Below are 23,088 nucleotides of genomic sequence, written 5' to 3'. Positions count from 1 at the left end.
CGTGTACATCCACTCACGGTCCTCCAACCTCTAACATATATAGCGGCGAGTAATATAAACATCAATTGCATCTACACGACGTTCCTACTATCTTATAGGTGAGGTTAGGTCCTAATCCCACACGAGGATCCGTAGATGAGGTTAGTTTCCTTTCTCTACTCCTATTCGAGACAGAATTTCGGCAGCACCTCCCCGCTGTTCTCCAAATACACGTCCTGCTAGGGAGAGTGTGTATCCGGAGAACAACAGGGAGATGATGCCGAAACTCTGTCTCCGATCGGAGCAGATCATGAAAACTAACCCCACCTACGCATCCGCGTGCTGTCCAAAAAACGTGGACAATTCGAAACAGATACGGTTTTAGATATGCAAATATCTGCATATTTCCAACCATATCTCTTTCGAACGGGAGACGCCTAACTGGGTTACGTGATCTACAACATGATACGGAAAGAGGGGTTATACCTAGGGTGGCGGTGGAGTCAGGCGACGTGGTGCAGGCAGTCTCGCAGCGCCAAGGAAGGCGATCGGGGTCGCCGAGGTACTCCGGCGCCGCTCCGACTGGCTCTTCTCTGCCAAAAAAGAAATATAAAACTGTTAATACAAAATTTCGGCAGCACCTCCCCTGCACGGTGAGGTTTCCAAAACCTGCAACAAAACCAACGGCACGATAGCCGACATGCACATATATATGAACGGCACGATGGCCGACATCCACAAGATTATATCCAACCGCATATATATAACAATATCACAACCACTCCTACGACTACTTTGACTACAACCACAACTACTTTACCACTACTACTACCGCAACCATTAGTAATACTACGACGACGACGGTATGGCATACCTAGTGATACGGAAACGTCAGGAACGTGACAACGACGACCGGAGCGCCTCCTCCTCCTCCTTCTTCTTCCTCCTTCCTCCTTCTTCCTCCTCCTTCTTCTCTTCCTCCTTCTTCCTCCTCCTCCTTCTCTCCCTCCTTCTTCCTCCTCTCCTTCCCTTCCTCCTTCTTCCTCCTCTCCTCCTCCTCCTCTCTTTCCTCCTTCTTCTTCCTCCTTCTTCCTCCTCTCCTTCCCTTCCTCCTTCTTCCTCCTCTCCTCCTCCTCCTCTCTTTCTCCTCCTCCACCGGCGGCGCGTGGCGGCGGGCGCGGCGGCGCTTGCGCGGGCGCAGGGGCCGGCGGCGGCGGGCGCAGGCGGCGCTGGCGCGCTGGCGGGCGCGGCGGCAGGGGCCGGCGGCGGCGGGCGCGGGCGGCGCGGGCGCGGGCGGCGCGGGCGCGCTGGCGGGCGCGGCGGCAGGGGTCGGCGGCGGTGGGCGCGGGCGGCGCGGGCGCGCTGGCGGGCGCGGCGGCAGGGGCCGGCGGCGGCGGGCGCGGGCGGCGCGGGCGCGCTGGCGGGCGCGGCGGCAGGGGCCGGCGGCGGCGGGCGCGGGAGCGGGCGCGGGCGGCGGCGGCGGCGGGTGCGCGTGCGTGCGTGCGGGCCGGCTGGGCCGGGTACTTAAATCCCTGCTTTGCCGAGTGCCCCCGATCTGGCACTCGGCAAAGAGGGGTTTTTTAAAAACATGTGCAAATTCTTTGCCGAGTGCCCCCGATCTGGCACTCGGCAAAGAAAACCGGAATTTTTTTAAAAAAAATTTCAGGGTCTTTGCCGAGTGCCAGAAGTATGGCACTCGGCAAAGACACACTTTGCCGAGTGCCAGACTTATGGCACTCGGCAAAGAGGGTATTTGCCGAGTGTAATTTTTTAACACTCGGTAAACCCTAATTTTTTAACACTCGGTAATCTCCCAAGAAGTTGCTTAAAACCTTGCTGAGATTCTTCGGTTTGCAAGCATCGTACGTGATAACTTGCTTAAAACCTTCTCAAATTTTTATGACAGCCTCCACATATGATATCATGATATCTTGACAAGTTTCAAGATTTTCGGACTTTGTTTGCTTTTTATACAATTTAAAAACAACTCGATCGCAAGTTCGTGGTCATATTTCGTGACCTTGATATTCGAAATTGGTGGTATGTTCCTGGATACGGTCTCACAATATACTAAATAACATGAATATCATTTTTCCATTCATTTTTTTTATTATTCGAATGACTAGCAGTTATAATTTGAATTATCCAAGAAAATTCAATTAATTGAAATGAATTAAAGAAATATAGAAAAAATCCGAGAAATGTGCCACATTGGAACATGGAGTACCAGGTACTGTATGAGGACTGTAGAAAAAATTTGGAGGCCAAAAGGGTGAAAAAAAATTAGGGTTTACCGAGTGTTAAAAATTACACTCGGCAAAGACCATCTTTGCCGAGTGCCAGATGTTTGCCGAGCGCTTGCTCTCTGGCACTCGACAAAGATACTCCTTTGCCGAGTGTCCTATTTCTGGCACTCGGCAAAGAGGGTCTTTGCCGAGTGCCAGATGTTTGCCGAGTGCTTTACCTCTGGAACTCGGCAAAGACCCTCTTTGCCGAGTATTCGATAAAAAGCACTCGGCAAAATATGGGACACTCGGCAAAGACACCGCCTCCGGTAGTGTAGTCCTATAAACCGTCCCCCGCATGCCCGGACACGGCCACCTCCAGTTCCTCCGCGCGCGCAACGCTGGGGACGGCACGGCTACGCCATCGCCTGCGGCTGCCATTGGGCCCCACCACCTGAGGCGCACGCTGTCCTCACCACCTGGTAAACAATGGCGTCGGCGCGGCTGCGCTCGGCCGCGGCGGCGGCCGCCCGGCTCCAGCCTTCGCTCACCGGCCGCGGCGAGAGGCGGCTGCTCGGGACGGTCGCGGCGGGAGTCGCGGAGGCGGGGGCGGCCGCGAGGTGGGAGCCGATGGGGACGCGGGAGTACTACGACTACCGGAGGGCCATCTACGGCGGCATCACGCACAAGGCCGTCCTCGTCGACGCCGCCGGCACCCTCCTCGCCCCCACAGAGCCGATGGCTCAGGTCTGCTCGGTTCCCATTTCCGCATCTCTCATTCACATCCCGTGTTGCCTATGTGATCCGGTGTTTTCTATTCTATTTCTAGCTGTGCGAAGCCAATTGCTGTCGCTTGCAAACTAACGTCTGGTACACGCGCGATTGGAGTTGATCTGATCCGCAGTTGTTTTGTTCTAGTGTGTACGTAGTTTTGATTGTGCTGTGGAGAGATCTGTTGGTGTTCGTCAGGAGTTGTTGGCTTTATGTGATTTTGTCACCTGCATAACGAATTGCAGAAGAAGCTCCTTTTGGTGATGATTGGATATCTATGTGCTCTGATGTGTGCTGTTTTAAATGTTTGTTCAGGTATACAGAACGATTGGCGAAAAGTATGGAGTGGAGTATTCAGAGGATGAGATCCTGATGAGGTATCGGTGGGCGTATGCTCAACCATGGGGTAGATCACGTCTGAGGTATGGCATTTAATTTTTGGCTGCTACATGGCACTATTACATGTTTGTCGATACGGTACATACCTAGGGCTTTTGTGCTATTTGAACGAGCTATGGCATTAAAAGTGGCTGCTAACTTAACAATTGTCGTTCACTTCACAGAGTTTTGGTCTTTTGGAACAATAAGCTTGAAAGTGTTTCCCTGTAAGGAAGGAAGAGAGAATTTGGTACTGTAAGCACATGCAAATTTGGCATGTGATTAACATAACACACATATGTACCAGCATATATATACTGACTTCCCGCTACAGCTTCCATTCAATTTGTAGACATGCAAGGTGCAACGATATAAAATAGAGCAACCCATATCTAACAATCTCAAATTAAGAATATTTACACGAACACAAAAATCAGCTGTAAGTCAATATGACATTATAACACTAGACATATATCCTAGGAGAATTATATCCTAGCTGCAAGAACAAGTCAACAGCTAGGAGAATTATATCCTCACAAGTATTTCAGACCTAGATCCAAGAACAATACCGCCAAATTTCATCTGGTGACAGTTCCCTGGCATCTCTCTTCTCAGACGGCAATAAGATAGTTTTGCTGGTTTGCGGCAATGCTAAAAAATACAACGAAAAAAATAAATAATGCTGATTTTTATGTTGCTGCCAGCTGCCCGGATGCGGTTTTATTATACGGTTTAGACTTTAGTGGCAAGTACTGATTTGACCTGGTTTTGTGTGCTTTACAAGCATGCGTAACAAGTACTACAGGGCCGTTTTCGTATACTTAAGTATCAGGAGAAACATCACCAACTAATTTTTCTCAGCATACTTAAGTTGGGTGGTGGTCCAAGGCAGTACTGGTGCTTTCATTTCGTCTGTTTGTAGCTCATCTTGCCTGTGCACTCATGTACCAGAATAAACTGTTTGGATTGTTACGTTACTAAAAATAGCTGTAAGCCTGGGATCCTTGCAGGTCTAAAGAGATGTGAATATGTGATTTAAGTTATTCATCCTCCAGAACTCATATTTACATTCAAACCCCTTTCGTAAATCATGCTGCTGCATGGACTACAGCTGAAATTGCAGTCTTAATGTAGCTGAGTGTCTCCAGGTATGTCAATGATGGAAGACCCTTTTGGCAATTCATAGTCAGTTCCTCTACTGGCTGCTCAGATTTACAGTACTTTGAGGAACTGTATAATTACTATACAACTGAAAAGGTGAGATAAAGTGTGGAATCAAAATGGTTTCGAACCTTCTTCTTTAGGTATATGTTTGCTAGGCTTACTAAATGTGATATGTTTGCTAGGCTTGGCATCTCTGCGATCCAGATGCTGGACGTGTTTTCCAGGCATTGAGAAGGGCTGGTGTAAAAACAGCTGTTGTGTCCAACTTTGACACTCGGCTTCGGCCACTTTTACAAGCCCTGAAATGCGATCACTGGTTTGATGCAGTTGCTGTATCTGCTGAGGTGGGTTTCCATTTCTAAATCTTTCAAAGATGAGCTTGTTTAGCTAAGCCTGCTAATTAAGACCTGGCCCTGTATTTATTCACCTGTACCTAAGCTTCAGCTGCTTTTTCCTATTAATATTGTCTATTAAACTGTGTTCCTTGGACACTCAACTTACAGGTTGCAGCAGAAAAGCCAAACCCAACAATATTCTTGGAGGCCTGCGAATTATTAGGCGTGAAACCTGAAGAAGCTGTGCATATTGGCGATGACCGTAGGAATGATTTATGGGGAGCTAGGGATGCAGGCTGCGACGCCTGGCTTTGGGGCAGTGATGTCTACTCCTTCAAGGAGGTATCTATATTTCTCTTCTGCGCAACACTCCTGTGAACTTCAAACCAACTACTGCTTAACACTTCTGTTCTACTTCGTTATGATCTAGGAACATTTTTGTTGTATAACTTGTCCTTACGGTCTTTTGCAACTATCCACATTGTTTTTCAGAGGCGTGCGTTTACTCATACCTGCACTTTTTATTTTTACCAAAATCTAAAATTAGACAATATACATGAACGTATTTACTGAAATAGACAATATGTTATCGTATTTTTAATTTTAATATTCGTATTCAGCACATCATTTACCGAAAATAGAATTTCGATACACCGTACATCGAAAAACCGCGGGTCTAGTCATATTCGGCACACCATGTGCCGAATACGGGCTACAGTGCCATATTCAACATACAGTGTGCCGAATATGACCTTTGCCTGTTGTGCGGTCACTAATTCGGCACACAGTCATATTTGGCACACCGTGTGACGAATACGGTACTGTAGCTCGTATTCGCCACACCGTGTGCTGAATACGGTTGATATTCGGCACACGGTGTGGCGAATACAGGTTACGATGCCGTATTCGCCACACGGTGTACTAAATATAGGTTTTTCGGCGTACGGTGTACCGAAAATTCATTTTCGGTAAATGATGCGCCGAATATGGATGCTAAATTTGTAAATACAATAATATATTGTCTATTTTGATAAATACGTTTATGTATATTGTCTAATTTTGAATTTTTGCCTTTTTTTATTGTATTGCAGGTCGCGGAGAGGATCGGGGTTGATGTATAATGAGTTGTTTGCTTTGTCACCTGAGCTACAATAAAAAGCTGGGTAGTCAGTAGTGTTGCCTCCTTGTACATAACCCTTCTTGCCCCAGCTTCTTGTACATATTTTCCCAGGAAGTAACCGAGAGCAGTGTCTCATGTGACAGGCCTTTCCGTATTCCGTAGCTCTGCTGATGTATATGTACGCATTTAAATGTTCTATTTACCGCTGGTTAGTTGGTTGCGCTGTCAATTCTGTAATCCAGTATTTTGTTTGCTCAAAAAAAAAAATTCTTGGTGAGGACAAAGTATGAAAGGAAAAAGACACCGAAGTGCCATTGTCAGTTCGCCGCAGCTTACCGATCGGCGATTACCCCCGCCCTCCCTCCCTCAGGTGGCTGGTGGTGCTGGCCGCGACGGCACGGAGGCCTCTGATTGTGAGCAGGAGACTGGAGTGCGGCGGCGGCGAGCTGGCTGAAGCAATCCAAAGTGCGTGCACACTTCTACTGCAAGGCGTCGGTGCCATGTCATCTGGCAAGGCCAGTCCTACGTAACGCAGTGACACGGCTGAGGCCGGCGGCGAAGCAACCGGCATGATTTGCCGGCACATTGCGACGCGAGGGCGAGTGGACACTGGGCAGACGACGGTCACGGCGATGCACGCGCCCGTGCCGTTGCGCGGAGGGCGGGGAAGGGCCGCTGGTCTGGATTCTGGAGGATGCTGCGTGGGGCCGTGGCACTGGCACAGGAGGAGACGCACGCCGCCGTCGCTGGCGCTCTTCGCCAACCAAGCGAGCCATCCTCTACTTCTTCCGCCTCGGCCGACCACCATCCGAGCCTCACAAGGAAGACGATGCGCCTAACCTGGGCCGCACAGGTCCGACCGGACGGCTGGTAGAAACCATGGACGGGTATTCGAAATACCGACCACCCAACCCGGTCGGTGTTTGAAACAACGACCACCCAAAGAAGCGCCTTGTTCGCGCCGTGTCTCGGAGGAGAGCCGCCGCGCTCAGGTCACCCCCTGCGTCCCTCCGCCTCCTACTGGCGCTTCTCCGCCTCGGATTGCATCGACCAAATGCCACCGCACGCCTCCACGGCCGCCTCCAGGCGCGTCGTCTATGTCCTCCTCGCCGCGCTCGCCTCGGTGCCCTTCCTGCTTCTCTTCCCGCACGGTGGCGTCTCCCCCTCCACCATCGGACACTCGTATGGTCCGCTAGGGCATGGAAGTCGCTTCAACCAAACTAAAAAGATAAAAAAATATCACACTTGAATTGTATAGGAACAATTTTTTATAAGGTGGGTGATGTCCTCATTTGCGGAGTGACACAGTGAACAAAGTTGTGTATGTGGTTATCTCTTCCGCTCCAAATTTTCAACCGTTAGAATCTTTTCCTGCACGAGAAGCCAATCAAACGTTTTGCATTTTGACTCGGCATGTGCCATCCACATAGGCTTTATATTGTAACCCTTGGAAGCTTCGACAAATTGTATATTATAAACACTCCACGAATCGTATACTCCCCCTTCAGCCCATTGCCAACGGATTTGGTCCATTAAACCCTCTGGAGATGCACTTATTGCAACACATTCCATAATTAAACGAACTGGGCTATCTGATTCCTCATTGTAAGAGGGTGCAGATTGGTGATCTAACTATCATTTAGTAACTCATCGTGTTTGGACTAACATGTGTAATCCTCGATAAAACCTCTCAAGATCAAGTATGATTTGATTATGCTTGATTTGTCCCATAATTATTTATTTTTGCAGTCAAAATATGAACAATATATTTTTATTGTCTTATTAGTCAAAACGTCCTTCTCAACGGCTTCAATAAAAATAAAGAGTCATTTGATGTATATTTTTTCAAGTCTTGGCTCATCGTACATCCATGCCCTATCTATATTTAACATCAACCACAAAATTCGATGCATAAATTAATTAATAAGAAAATCATAATAAAAAAAGAATTTTTAAAAATGAGAAAAATTGGCTTTGTTATGATTATAATATATCTACGCAATTAAATTTACAATAGGAAAAATTGGTTCAAAACAATATAGATTTATTATTCTCTCACCCTCTACATCTAGATCTACATCTAGATCTATCAAAAAAAATCATCATTCATGATAAAACCTCCTAGAGGATAGAAAACATCAAATTGAGGCTGCACTTTTGAAATATAATGCTAGAATAATGTGAATCTATACAATTTAATCAACATTGGTCACAAATTTTAGCTAATTCCATGATCTAAATGGCTATAACCATGAGCATCTCTAGATCACATCTAAACCCTAATTAAATCTTAAATCTAAATCTAGACTTTAAAAAGATACTAGGTAAGATATCCTTACCTTAGATGGCTCCTCCAAGAAATTCAAAAACAAAACCTTCTCCTCTCTGTTTTCAAATTTTGCTGCCGCTTACGTGCTGCTTTGTTCGGACAACAATCTCTGTCTGAATAAAGCTCCCCCCCCCCTGCAGATAGCTACTATTTATAGAGATATTATCACAAACGGTTCATATAAGAAACTATTTATGGAAACAAATTTCCAGAGGTAGTTCTTTATATGAACCGTTTGTGTAAATTCTCCATTTCTACAGGCGGTTTATATAAGGAACCGTCTGTGTAAATATCGCATTTCTACATGCGATTACTTATGTCAATTGTCTGTGAAAATGACTCTATTATCACAGGCGATTAACATAAGAAATCACCTGTAGAAATGTGATATTTCCACATGTGGTTCATTATGTAAACCGCATGTAGAAATAAAGCTATTTTCACAAGCGGTTCACATAAGAAACCGCCAGTGAAAATTATTTTCACAAGTGGTCTATAACCGCACTGGGTCACAGCCTACTATTCAGACGGTTTGTCATATGAACCGCCTGTAAAAATGAAACATAGATGTCTCAAAAAATAGCTTTTGTAGTAGTGTCATGTTTTAATATTTGTAAAATTTATGGCTGGGAAAACCTACCACGTCAGTTCGCCTCAAAAAGCAATGGATTCGAAGTGTTTATTTATCTCCATGTGTCTCTTGAATTATTCGATTCTTGTCAAAAGATCAACTCCAACATATATTGTTGGTACTGTTGAAAGTTTTAAAACCATAGGTGGAGATGCATCATACAATATTCAATCATTGCAAACTAAGTTGAATAGTTTAAGAATGAAGAGTCTACTCATTGTTTATGTGTAGAATTTTTTTGAATAGTTGTATTAGATAAAAGTGGGTTTGGTTAACCATGCTATCAGTTTGTTAGCAAGTGAGATCGAAAATTTATCAGATAAGAGCAAATTAGACAGGTATGGTGAGTAGTATTCCTATGAATTGAACTAACTTCCAGATATCTGTTGCACATTTTAAATTTTTTCTTGATATCTTTAAGTTTTCACTATGTATTTTGGGAAAAAAAATATTTACTAAGAATGTCTTATTTGATTATCCAATGTTACGAAGGTCTAGAAATGTGGGTTTATGCTTCAATCACAATTTAAAACTTGAAGCGTTTACAATTTCTTGATATGTCTTCTGATGCAAAATTAAAATCCTTTAATGTTTGCTTAATTACAGGCATTTCTTATTTTCGTAGGTGGATCTGATAATTATTCAGTTTCATGTATTCCTGCTTTTAGCTTTGTTGCATTAATCTGAATCTTTGTTAGTTCCATTTTGAGCCAACAACCTGGGACAGGAATGCGGTATTATTAATTTATGTTTTATGAGGTCGACTTCTCTTGATTTGATTCTTGATTTTATTAAAGAATTATCTGCCATGGATAGCTGTTCAGAAGTAATGTCCAGCTAACAAAGGATTCATCTTTTGCAATTTTATCTTACCGCTAATATTGCCAAATTAGTTGGATGCAACTGAGCTGGGAGGAGCTAGCTTGGTACTACTAGACCATTTATTGTGGGGAGTCACATTGTTCTTACATGATTTAGTTGGTGTTTGTACGTAACAACTGTATATCCTAGTAAAATGAGCTTCAAGAAATTCTATGTAACCGCAGTAATATTCGGCGTAACAGAAATTCAGTTCTTATTTCCATATAAACTCTTTCCCTCTGTTGGTATTGTTTTCATTTTAGCGTGCAAATGGTCGGCACTTGGCAATGTACGTTATTTAATAATGGATTTGTAGATCATTGGTTTGATCCAATCATGGAACCTACTGAATATTTCTTTGAATATTTGTTCAAATTTTATTCACAAGTTTTTGAACCACGGAGTGCAATGTCTAGCTAGTTTGTATTTAACTATCTTATAAATCTGTGATTGCACCAATGTAGAAAACATTGGTCTTCTAATCTTATTGAGGTTTGGGACATGAAAAAGATTCACATGATGAAATGTCCACTTGATATGGATATGTACACTTCACTTGATGGCATTGATGTTTCTAGAGTTGAATTAGTTAAGGTAGTATTTATATGTGCTTGAATATATATACTGTGATAAAATTTGATGTCTCGTGAATTAAATTTATATGTACATGTCTATAAATATATCATATACTATTGGTGGCAACGAGGCACACTATTGGTGGCAACCGCCGAAATTTGAAAGGGGGGGGGCAAATATCACTGTCGGTTGATTTAACCAACCGGTAGTGATAGTTCACCTATCACTGCCAATTGGATCCACGAACCGGCAGTGATGGAAACTTTTAGTGCCAGTTTTATATCTGACACTGATAGTAAGTGACTATCAGTGCCAAGTAATCAGTGACGGTTCAATACCCGCCACTGATGGTGATTTTGAACCGTCACTGATGTCATGTTATGTAATAGTATTATCACACCAAGTAGAGAGTCGGGGGCTATATCGCATAATTTCGATGCTGCGGTTTTACTCTCAACTCGATCCAGTCGTCAAGTAGAGAGTCGAGGGCTACATATTTTTGAAGGTACAGGGATGTTCTTTATTACTCTCTGATCGAAAAAAATTTCTTCTTGACCAGAGAGTCGGGCGCTATATAGTAATATCATTTTTTTTTTGTAAACGTTTATCTAGCTTGGCGTCAACTGCATTGGATATAACTAACAGAGGCATGTGTTTGTCGATGACGAACAACTACACCTCATAAGACATAACGGTATTAGAGTTTGTCAAACATCTCATGCCTAATAGCCCAACAAGGTTCTGAAGTTCTAGTCGGTCTCATGTGTATTCTCTACCGTGTTATTGTTCACACGTTGGTGAAAGTCTACAAAAATTATCATATTATTTCTTTTTATAGTTTTGTACAAGTCTTTTCCTTATTCTTGTGGTTATTTCGAGTGATTACTCGAGGACCAATGTATTTAATAATTTGTCTAGTTGAGCTTTCACGTATCGACGGATATGCGATAGGTAAGTTTTGAGGATGGTTCTAGCATGCATTAATCAGTTTTGCATCTACTTATGCTAACTTTATTTCATCAACAAAGGAATAGTGGCAAAAGCATACTGGACAAGCAAAATAATAATAATTTTTACAGATATCCCCAAACCACGGATCAAGTTTCAAGTGTTTTGAGTCAAGAGCCACGAACAATCAACTAGAAAGACTGCTCTCACTTTCATCGTCAGGCAGCTTAAGCCCTAAGGACTCGACGAAGGCAAGGATCAGAGGTTTGACGCTTTGAATGATATATGCTGCCACCACTGGTGAACAATTGAACCCCTCCATCACTATTGATGAGTCTAGGATGGGGCTGTAGCTTTTAAGGAGACCAAGCATCGTCACGGCGCTTATAGAGGCTGACTGGTTCATGCGATCAAAGGTTTGATCCTTCAGCTTTTGAAGCGCTATGACTGCAGTGTCCCGTTCGGCAGCCATGGAGTCACGTTCGGTAGCCATGGAGTCCCGTTTCGTAGCCATGGAGTCTCGTTCAGCAGCCATAGTGTTTCATTTGGCCTCCATGGCTTTTTGGTCAACTTTCGCTGTCTTCAAATCGCCTATGAGGTTTTTTAGATATTTGTCTTTCTTCTCGATAGTTTTCATTGTGTCATCAATAGCAGCTTCTTTGTTCCTTAAGAAGGATTTGAGATCTGGGAAAGCAAACAAAAATAATTATCATCAGCTGCCCGATATTTGAATCACACAATAATGATCTGTGGGTAGACTAACCGATAATTGTTTCTTAGCTGGCAGCAAGCAGTGCATCCTGTTCCTTCTGGTAATTGTTGTGGTTGATCTCTGAATACTGAGCTTTGGCAGCGGCTACCTTGGCACCTACACCTTTGATGAGATCATCTATCGTCGCTGCCCAAGGATCGTCAGTTGGGGTCGATGCCAGGGTCTCAGCTTTGTTGGGTTGCAGGCTTGTTTCAGGTGCATCCGTGGGAGATCTTTCCACTCGAGGAAGCGAACGCGATTGGACTGGAGAGGTTGGAACCAGCTAACTAGCCGATCTGCTTGCAGTCTGTTCCTTCAGCATCTCCAGGGGTGATGGTCTGCAATTAGCTAGATGAGGAAGGGAAAGAAAGGCCGCGAGTCAAGGCAAATATTCAAAACAAACCTTTTGGCAATCGAAATGAGTGAAAGGATGTTCAATTTCTACCTCTTGATTATTATTTTCTTCTTCATCATACCAGCAATTGGGACTTGGAGTCGGCGAAGTTAAGGAAGCCATGGCCCATAAAAAATCAATCCACAAAGACTCATCATTATTCTAGACTTATTGAGCGAATCCTCTGAAGAATGACCAATGCAAGGAGGTTAACTTGATACGAGTTACTTTTCTTACTAAGTCATTGGACGCGGCGGTCTCTTGAGGAGGCAATCGAGGGGGTGCACTAGTTCTTCCTTATAAGAAGGCCACACATACGGGTCGGGAGTTAGTTGTCATATGCTCGGTAATCAGAATAGCAGTTGAGCAAGTGATCATTTAAGGACTCAATTTCAGTACCAGTTGACTTTTTCCCTGCATGCGCTTGAGGGGTGATGGGTCAGATGGCGAGGATGATCTCTTGGATCGAAGGGACCCTTAGACCTCTTGATCGGTTGACGTTTGCCCTTGTCACTGGCACTAGAGGAGGAGGTATCCTCTTGGTGGAAGGCTCGAACCTGGAATCAAAAAGACAAATTAGGTTGACCAACTAATCAATACTGTTTTTGCAATACAAGAAAATTCTCACCAGTGGTCGAGGATTCAGGAGGGAGTAGGGCTGAACAGAGCATGGTTGCACTCTTCAGCAAACAATTTGCTCAATCGAGCAGCATTGTCCTGCAGATACAAAGCTAAAGAAAAAAGGAGTCACTCAAAAGAGTTCGACTATAGCTACAGAAGCAGTAAAATGCTAATTGAATCTTACATCCAACCACGTCCCAGGCGCTATCGTTATCTCCAACATAATTCCAAGCAAAGTGATACCACGCTTTCAAGGGGCTCGACCTTTGACTAATGAAGTCTTTGACCATATACCACCCGGTTAAACCATTCTATGTAAGTTCATCAATCTTCTGGACGTAGTATGCAGTGTCGTCGAGCTCGTGGTGCTTCTTCGACCATGACAGATTTGAGCGGGGATGGAGGCCCTTATACGCTAATGGAGAGGTGACTGGGTCAGGGTTGAAAACGTAAAACCAATTTTTCTTCCAATCTTTTTGCCATGAGGAGATTTGCGCGATCGAGATATAGTAATTCTTCATTTTGTTTCGCAGTTGGAAACCATAGCCTCCGATACATTTATTTTCAGTATTCCTTTTTAGATGATAGAAATACTGAAACAAATTCAAGCTTGTTGTGATACCGAGGAAGGCTTCACACAGATGGATAAAAACACTAAGCATGGTGATCGAGTTTGGATTTAAATGGTGAAGCTCGATTTGGTAGCAGTCAAGCATGGTGAGAAGAAATTTGGAAGGGGGAACATTGAAACCGCAGCGGAAAAATAATTCAACCACCACAATTTCATAATCAAACTAGCAGGATGGGAATTCCTCACCTGATGCCGACCTCCAGTTGGCCAGCTCGCGAGGAGGAACTATTCCTTCGCTTTCAAGTTCCTAGAGTTTTGATTCTTGCACCGTTGGGATTGCCCAAACCTTGGTTAGGAGCTTCATCTCGTCCAATTGCTTAGGAGAAACGCCGGTAGCCTTCAAGTTGAATTCTTTCTTAGGCGAGGAAGGAGAAGCGGTGTTCGCGGAAGGGCTGGTGGCCATGGAGCGAGATTGTTTTGCGATGGTGCGCGCTTGAGCGAAGAGAGGTGAAAGCTTGAAGTAGGAGACTGGCGACGAGAGGATGAAGAATAGCTACAATCCAGGTTCGTACGGATAAAAAGTTTGGTACTTAACGTCTCTTTGGTAACCACTCCTGTTACTGTGATGCCTCGTTCGGCGTGAAAGATGGGTTGATGGCGTCGTGCAAATCTTTGCACGCTCATCTAAGTGCATTAAACGCTCATTTGAGTTTTAAGACCTTTCTTGAGTCTCGAGTGCGGACAATGACATAGCGCTTGACCTAATTGTGTTTCCACTCGATACTCGAAATATGACTTTCCTCGCTCGATCCTTTCGATTACAAGTTTTATCTATCTTACTCGACCAAACTTAGACTTGGTGGTACTCGAGCAGGTGCTTGTCAAAATTCTTCTTGCTGAGCAGAGTTAATGAGCTACTGTTGAATGTCTAACTACATGGTATATACGTATAAGAAGTACACCGTATACGAACTAGGTATATCATATGTATCATTTACAACTTCGGATATTGCGGACCCAAATCTGTGAGACCCAGTATACTTGAAAATTTCAGATATATATACTAGGAAGGTCTCGATCGGGTTAACCGACACGAGTACGACTAGTATGCACGCTAAATTCAATTGTCTTGTCTTGGCTGACAAGATGAAGGACTATTTATCGATTACGGCTGGATTTAGGATAGCGTCAAGACCCCTTTATAAGGTGGGGGCTTAGACCCCCCGAGAGAGGGAGGTGGATACGCAACTCGACGCAAGCATCAAGACTATAGCCATCGGAGATACTCGGCGATTTTAACCCTAGAATAGTTTAAATCCGATCTATTCCATTATAGTAATTTTTGCCATCTTACTTGTACTCGAGATAATTCATATATAATATCATCCACACAGGACATAAAATATTACTCCGAATGTATACATCATGTACTTTGTTTTCTACTCCATCTCCGATATCGAAAGTACTAAGTATAATTACGAATATATTGTCAAAAACTAATTTTGCATAACGGCCATTACGACAACTCGACTTGCCCCATACGCCGCAAAGTCTGCTCGTGCAACAACGGGACTCCTATGACTTTACATGCATGCCGGTAAACAAACTCCGACTCGTACACGATTTCTACGGCAACACGGCTCAACATGTACATGCATGCAAACGCAAGCCATACTTGCACTAATACAACTTGATACTACTAAAAATAAGATTAACTCCAACAACATAGGCCTACTTGAGCTACTTTCACGCGTATACCGGTGCTTGTGTTGTGATCGAATTCTTTTATCCCTAGCAGCCCAACAGTTCCAGCTCGCTCACTGCATATTCCTCCACCCATGACACAATATTGCAGCGGCCGTACGTGGACGACGGAAGGCTCCGCTGCGTCATGCCGTGGCCAGCGGAGCAACGATGCGTGGTGTGCCGGACGCCTGTTTGCTTGCATATCGGCCAAGGCCACGCATCTGTAGTTTCGTACCTGTTGAAGACGCAAGAACGATGGCTGACGACTTCGCAGGCACACCAATGACGTACAAACAAATCGGCTGACGGCGCCGTCGTGAACGGCGGAGCGGAGAGCCAGAGAGGACGAGCACGTCAGTCGCAGTGATCAGGCAATGGACAGAGCTGGGCTTCGTGTATGGCTTCCCGGTTCAGCAGCCCGTGGCGTGTCGTCCATCGACAGAGCCCGGTACCACTGCCCACGCCGGCCGGAGCCCCGCCTTCTCGTCTCATGTTGTCGAGGCCTCGAGGGGATGATGAGGGAACTCGGGGAAGGGAAAGCGAGACGATTCACAAATTATCTCGGCAGAGAATGGCCTAATCGGACGGACGGACGCAAGGGATCTAGGGGTGGACGGTATGGCTCGCCTCTGCTGCACGCTATGGCCCGCCTGAGCGCCGCCGCGTTCCGGCCGTCCGCGCTTCCCATACATCGCCTTCCTCCTGGAGGCCATGGTCCCATGGATCTCAAGGAGAAGTTCGTTGACTTTGATTGCAATTTTAATTTGCATCTGCATCTACAAGGCCAGCATCCTACCTAGCTCAGTCCCTTGCCGAGCCCCAGCAGCCTGACCGGCGATAACCTCCCCGAGCTCACGACGTCCACAACCCTGCGCCCCTTCCGCTCCTTGATCGTGTCCAGCCCCGGCGACCAAGGCCGCCCCCTGGCCGCGCCCACAAGCTGCTCGTAGTGCTTCCTCAATTCGGGCGTGCTGCAAAGCACCCCACACCCCTCCGCGTCGTCCCCATCGCCGCCGTCACAACGTGGCTTCCCACCCGTGACGGCCTTCACGATGAACTCCTCCGTGACCCTGATAACCGTCCGCCCTTCATCATCCTTCACGTACTCGAACGGACTCCTCGCGCCCTCTGCCAGTGACTGCGAGGCCGACGACGCGCCGGCGCCGGCACCCTTGCCGCCGTACGAGAGAGCCGCGAGCGACGCCGCGGTGACAACGGCGTCCCGGCCGCCGCACGGGAGCCTGTCAACGGGGAGGACGACGTACGTGCGCCCGGCCTCCAGCCGGTCCTCCATGTCGAGCACCGGCGCGGGCCGGCCGATGCGGAACCCGTCCGCGCGGCACACCACGCGGCCGGCGTGCTCCAGCATGACCTCCCCCGCCGCCCTCCCGGGCACGGCCGCCTGCGCCTCCCCGCCCCACATCACCAGCCGCGCCGCGCGCCGCCCGCGACGCCGACTCTGCATCGGGAGCACGCAGAGCGAGAGCCACCGCAGCAGCAAGCCACCTGCCATGCCACGCGACGAGCGAAGCGGCAGCGGCAGCATGCAACGTAGCTACTGGGGTTCGGTGATACGCACTGTATCTTATAGGTGCAAGCAGTTTATATACTGCAAGGAGTAGACGTCTACGTCTATTATATTATTATTTAAAGAGAAAAAAGAGATTTCTGTTGACTTTTAAGATTAAAAAATTATTATATTAATTTAAGAAAAAGAATCTAGATCACTTACTGTTATAAACGTCTAACCGTTTCGATTAGAATAAAGAGTACATATCAAATACAATTAATAAATAGTTATATTCGGAATTAAAAATTATAGAAATTTATCAGTTTTATTTTTATACAGTTTAGAAAGCAAAATATCTAAATAAAAAATCTAAATAAAATAAAATAAATAATAATTAAAATTAAGGTTAGAATAGAAAAAAAGAAAGATCCATATCAAATATAGTCTTAAAAAATAAATTATTATAAAAATCAAACACATAAATAAAAAATCTATACGAAATACAATTAATCAAAAATTAATATAATAAAATATTATCAGTGGAACTGGCCACACTATCAAATAAATTATTTTGAGGTTGAGGCCGGCGAGGGACGGTGCAAGTGAAATCGTAGCAAGGGACGGGACGGATGGCGCGGTTGGCAACTTTCAATCGCGTCGGTGGTCAAAACTCAAAAGTCCGCGGCGTGTTGCGGAGACGCCGGGAAGATTCGCGCGCAGATTGGGGAGGGTTTTTCGTGGGCCGGCGCACGGGGCGCGAGCGTCAAACCGTGGTGTGGTGGATGCGCCGTGCCGCGCGCGCAAGTGTGGGGGCGGGTCTCGTGGTGGGTGACGGAACGGGCGGCGCGCGGCGGCGGCATCTGCGTGCCGGTTTGGCCGCGAATGCTCGCGGTTGCCGTGCCGGCCAGGGTACAGGCGCCTGTGCATGCGTTGTGTAGCCTGGATCCGACGAGGAGCCGAGCTACCGAGTCATGCTCGCACTGGCGTGGCACGGGACTGTGACTCGAGTGTACGTGACATGCCGCAACAAGTCGAGAGCAGGCTGGCGTCGGATGAAGGCAGTGAATACAACGGGGCGGCGTCTCCGGCGAAGGGGACAACGTTCTAGTTTACAGACTGGGTCGATGATGATACTTTTCAGAGATACCGTCGATCCAATCCTTTTGCGGATCATTGGGTGCGCCAAGCAAGATATTTTGTTTCTCGTATTGTTTTTGGGATTAGAGTATGAGATTGAGCAAGGGTAGAAGAACAGCTCAAAGCTCAGCTAGGTCAGCAGCTTCTCAGAGCCAGTACTCGCTTAGACTAATCATCAGGGGCACGTATTGATGCGCTTTTTAATCTGTTATATGTATGAACTAATTAATTATATACAGTGGAAAATCACTAGTAGTATTAACTCGTATTGAAAAAAATCACTAGTAGTATTAACTCGTATTTTTTCAATACAAGTCAAACACGCATACATATACACTCACATCCATACACGTCCATGTGGGCACACCTTAGCACACGTATAAACTAGATTAGATATGTAATCTCACATAACGCATGTATCCACGTGTGCATGTACTCTTATTTTTCGGGATTTGATACTAAAAAAATATAAGCATTCATGTCGTCGTGTCGAATTTACACTACTATAGAAAAGGTCATATGTGTTTCTCTTTCACTATCGGATCAAAAATAAAGTTCTTACAAAAAACCGACAGTAATGGTCTATCCAACAAAAACCGGCAGTGATACTTGATTATTACTGTTGGTTCGTTATACAAACCTACAGTGACAATAAAATGCATCATATCTTTGAAAATTCATAACTTTATTATACGGAGTTGAATGGAGACAAATTTAATATGCAAATTGTGGCTCTCAACGAGATCCATAACTTTGTAGTTGATAATTTTTTTATTGGCAGCCATATAAATGGCCAAATAATCATCTCAAAACAGTTAAAGAAAAATCATGCACTAGACCATAAAGTAAATTGACGGATCTAGTTTAACACTAGTTGAAAAAATCATAACATGAATTTTCCAAGTTGTTTCATAATTTTAGGACATGGTATTAATTAATTGTGATTTAATTAAATTGAAACATATTTAATTAATTAATTAATTATCATGAAGTATTTTGGGAGTTCCAACATTTTTAACACGTAGTTCATACTCATATGAAGCTAATGCAACTAGTTCCATAATTTTTTAGAGTTCATATGAATTAATTACGAAATATACAAGTTATAAGCAAAGTAAAAAAAAAGATAATCGATTGATGAACAATAACTTCAGATGTTCCGATCCTCGAGTTGGAACATCTAGTGTTTTACGAAAATGGGGTTCTCGAGTTGTAGCTCTATTCAATCGGAAGTTTCGGTATAAAAGTCGGAACTTCCGATCGGGTCGGTATTTCGAACTTATACGAAAACGAGGCTCTCGGTTGGGTTAACTCGAGGTTAACTGGAAGTTCCAATCCAAAATTTGAAACTTCCGATGCTTCCAGTTTGCGTAATTTCACGAAGAACACAAGGTCGATTCGATTGCATGTCTCACTAGCTCAAAGAAAAAGTGGTTTTGCACTAGTACCGGGGTTCTAGTCTTCATCCAACAATGAAATGCACACGAATCCCTAGCTCTATCTCATCCATTCTCCTCCTACTATCTCCATTTTATCAAGAACAAAAAGTACTTCGCAACCTCAAGAACACAACTGCAAATCCTATCCAAAGCCAAACGAATTCATGCATTCCCACCATAGGAGCGTAAGAAACTTACCCAATGCTCCTTGTTACGATTGATGACCGTCGGTTAGGGAAGAAACAGAGGAAATAGCATAGAGAAGACAAACTAAGGTACTGAAATTTTAGAAAAAGAGGGGTGACAAAAATTGATTGCAAAACCTCCAAATCTCCATACATGCAAGAATTTCTTGGATGGATGAAGAGCTAGAGAGGTGGGGAACTCGGTGGTGTGATATGCAAACCTTGCTTTAGCTTCTAGAAGGCAGATTTTTGGGGTAGAGAGGGAGATCTTGGGAGGGAGGAGGAAGAAGGAGTTGCTACCTTGCTTTCTTAGTCAGCTCGGGGTGGGAGAGGAGAGAGTGAGAGAGAGCGAGGGAGGGGTGGGCTACTGTTGCAGGCCAAAGGGAAAAAGGAGGGGGTGGGGCAGCCCAAGGTGGGCCCACTTGCAAGTGAAAGAAGTTGTATACCGATGCAAAAACTATTATTTAATTTCTCTCCCCATTCTATTAGCCCAAAAGAGATGCTCTGGTGCTCCAAAAATTCTACGAATTTTTGTGCCACTTTACAAAATGAGATGAACACATTTTAAATGGATTAACTCACAATGCCTATGCGAAACTTAAACAAAAGAAAATTTCTAACGTCGGGTATTTGCATAACTCCTAGCCAAAAACAAAATCCACCAATGAAATAGCAAGCACTAAACAATGCTCAAGATTAAACATGATGTTTATGATGGATGATTATGCTTAATGACATGATTACGGGTTTGGGACATGACAATCCCGCTGCTATTGGTCCTCATCATCCATTTGATCTTCAGAAACAATCACCAAATTGCTTGGGAGAGCTCAAGATGACAACTGGTGTTGGTTAGCAAGCACATTCATGATCGTGTTCAGCAGACCTTGAGCGCCCTAAATCAATTCCTCCTTGCTCATTCCCTTTAGTAGATATGCTAATGTTTTTAACAGATAAACAACATGAAAGGTAATCTCGGTAGGATCATGAATCATCTTCTTTTTTTTCAAAACAAGCATTATTATGAGCTTTCCAAATCGCCCAACAAATGGCAGCAAAACCAATCACATGAAACATCCTCCCTCGAGGAAGAAAAAAATTAATCCACCTATAGTACTAACTGATAGAACTCGGATTAGAATCAACACCAATGAAAAGGGCAATGAACTCCCATACAGCCTTAGCCATAGTGAAAGTGCATCTAGGCCCCCTAAGTGGGTTTTGGCTTATTGATGACAAAACGATTAAAGAACTAACATGCTTTGTGAGTATTGAACAGGTATGAGCATTAGTTGTGAAGGTAAAATGACGTTTGACGCCCGTCGAAACAATTGAAGAATCAACGAAGGATATAAGATAGGGCTTAAATTCTTTTTACTTTTGCAATTGAGTCTAGGATAGATTTTTTCTTAGATGGATGAATTTATTTGCTTGATTAGTGTCTCAATGCTCAAGAGATCCTTTAGAATCACCCAATTGAGAGACACATTCACTCACGGACACGAAACTCTTTCTGAAAATCTTCTGAGTCCGGAGTCTCCGGTGTTCACCGGATACTCCGGTACTCAGCGCTCAGCCGGAGTCTCCGTGCTAGCCTCCGGCAGAGAGTCTCGGCTTCGGGTTAATCTTTTCAAGAAAAAGACCGGAGTCTCCGGTGTTCACCGGATACTCCGGTAAAATATTTTGTTTGCAGTCGGAGTCTCCGAGGTAGACTCCGGCAGAGGCTCTCGGTTAGCTTTTAATCTTTTTGATAATTAATAGGAAAGACCGGAGTCTCCGGTGTTCACCGGATACTCCGGTACCTGAAGATGCCGGAGGGTCCGGCTAGTCTCCGGACTTAATCTTTTTGGAAAGACTGTCAGGACCGGAGACTCCGGTGTTCACCGGAGACTCCGGTAATTAAACAGAACTGTAACGGCTAGTTCTGACACGTTCGGTGACCGTTCTGACGCCGTTTTTGGATTTAGGACCGGAGACTCCGGTGTACACCGGATACTCCGGTAAGCTCTGACAAAAACAGTAACGGCTAGTCTGTGAGAGAGTGCTATAAATGCCCCCTCTCTCCATAGCATTTAGGGCTTGCTGTGGCTGGTTTTCTTGAGACCTCTTGAGCACTTTAAGAGCATTCAAAGCCTCTCCAATCATCTCTAGAGCCAAATTTGCACAAATTTGAGAGTGTGGGTTTGGAGAGAGTTCAAGCCACTTGAGCATTGAGTTCTTCATCGAGCATTTACTGCGATCATTTCCTTTGAAGCTTTGGGTTTCTAAAAGGAAAGGAGTTGCCCGAAGAGCACCCAAAACTTGTGGTGTGCCTCGGGAAGTTTGTAAGCACCTTCATATTGAGTAAGAATTTCTAGCTTGATCTTTGTGGTCGCTAGAAGAGGATAGGGTTGGAGAAGACCCGGCTCTTTGTGAGCTCCTCAACGGAGACGTAGGCACTTCTTTGTGAGGTGGCCGAACTCCGGGATATATTCTCGTGTTCTTTCTTGTGAAACTCACTTGATCGTGTGCATTTGATCATTTGTCATTTAAATTGCTATAGTATCAATCTTGCTAGTTTTATTTGTTGTTCTAGCTTAGTAACATCTACTTGACCTAGTGCATCTCATAGAATCTAGCTGTGATCCTCAGTCCAAATTTATTCTAAAATTTCCTGTCAGGCCGGAGACTCCGGACTAGACCGGATACTCCGGACCATACCGGAGTATCCGGACTTCACCGGAATATCCGGCAGTTTAATCCGCTGTTTTTAGTTTTAAATTTCAGAAAAGCCTATTCACCCCCCCTCTAGGCACTTTCACATAGGACAAATGAAAAAATGTGGACACAAGACTCTTGTTGGGTACAAAAGTAGCATGTACCATATCCCACCCAGATGAGCTTAAGCGTATTATTTTTTGTAAGAAGAGCTTTCTACTCCAACAGTCACAGAAAAACTTTGATTTTCAAAAGAATATTAGCTTTCCAAATGTGATCATAAGAAATATTAGGAGAACCTCTCACTACATCGATTTGACAGTAAAGATGTCTTTCTTTTCAAATGCCCAAGTAATCAAAATCGTCATAATCATTTAACTGAACTGACATAACCATATCTTTGATAAAATCCTACTGGGACTGAATTTCATTAGTAAACCATCTTTTGAAAGAAAGATCCCAATTTCTGTCACTGGTATCACAAACAGGAATATGGGGATCATTGCAAATATTATAAAAAAAAAGGAACAACTCACAAAAGGGCTTAGGAGTAATCCAGGCATCCTCCCAAAATCTGGCATTTCTACCATTCTGAAGTTTCACCCTCTACCTTGAAGGTAATATTTTCTGACTTTCATACCAACGAGGAGAATCTACTTGTTTGTGCTTAACATAAGGTAAGATGGAAGAATGCAAGTATTTTAGTTTAACAATTTGCTA

General features: G+C 44.5%; 2 protein-coding genes across 2 annotated transcripts; one reads left to right on the top strand and one right to left on the bottom strand.

Annotated features, from left to right (window-relative positions):
• Nucleotides 1–2,599: 2,599 nt before the first annotated feature.
• Nucleotides 2,600–6,215, top strand: LOC133889924 (uncharacterized). Its single transcript, XM_062330345.1, has 6 exons — nucleotides 2,600–2,951; nucleotides 3,291–3,397; nucleotides 4,502–4,610; nucleotides 4,700–4,861; nucleotides 5,021–5,194; nucleotides 5,944–6,215. Exons 1-6 carry the CDS (start codon nucleotides 2,694–2,696, stop codon nucleotides 5,971–5,973), a joined length of 840 nt encoding a protein of 279 aa, XP_062186329.1. The 5' UTR covers nucleotides 2,600–2,693; the 3' UTR covers nucleotides 5,974–6,215.
• Nucleotides 6,216–15,120: 8,905 nt separating this feature from the next.
• LOC133891225 (uncharacterized) lies at nucleotides 15,121–16,956 on the bottom strand. Its single transcript, XM_062331937.1, has one exon. The coding sequence runs from the start codon at nucleotides 16,944–16,946 to the stop codon at nucleotides 16,197–16,199; it is 750 nt and encodes a 249-aa protein (XP_062187921.1). The 5' UTR covers nucleotides 16,947–16,956; the 3' UTR covers nucleotides 15,121–16,196.
• Nucleotides 16,957–23,088: the final 6,132 nt, after the last annotated feature.

The sequence above is a fragment of the Phragmites australis genome, chromosome 14, assembly GCF_958298935.1.
Source record: "Phragmites australis chromosome 14, lpPhrAust1.1, whole genome shotgun sequence".
In the NCBI taxonomy this organism is placed as follows: domain Eukaryota; kingdom Viridiplantae; phylum Streptophyta; class Magnoliopsida; order Poales; family Poaceae; genus Phragmites; species Phragmites australis.
Note: the sequence above shows the minus strand (reverse complement) of the source record. Positions and strands in the feature narration are given on the sequence as shown.

What these genes read in the sequence shown, in the direction of transcription:
- LOC133889924 (XM_062330345.1), top strand. Translation starts at nt 2,694, where the DNA reads ATGGCGTCGGCGCGGCTGCGCTCGGCCGCGGCGGCGGCCGCCCGGCTC. An exon ending in CCACAGAGCCGATGGCTCAG is followed by an intron (nt 2,952 to 3,290) that starts GTCTGCTCGGTT and finishes ATGTTTGTTCAG; the next exon opens with GTATACAGAACGATTGGCGA. An exon ending in CAGTTGCTGTATCTGCTGAG is followed by an intron (nt 4,862 to 5,020) that starts GTGGGTTTCCAT and finishes CTCAACTTACAG; the next exon opens with GTTGCAGCAGAAAAGCCAAA.
- LOC133891225 (XM_062331937.1), bottom strand. Translation starts at nt 16,946, where the DNA reads ATGCTGCCGCTGCCGCTTCGCTCGTCGCGTGGCATGGCAGGTGGCTTG.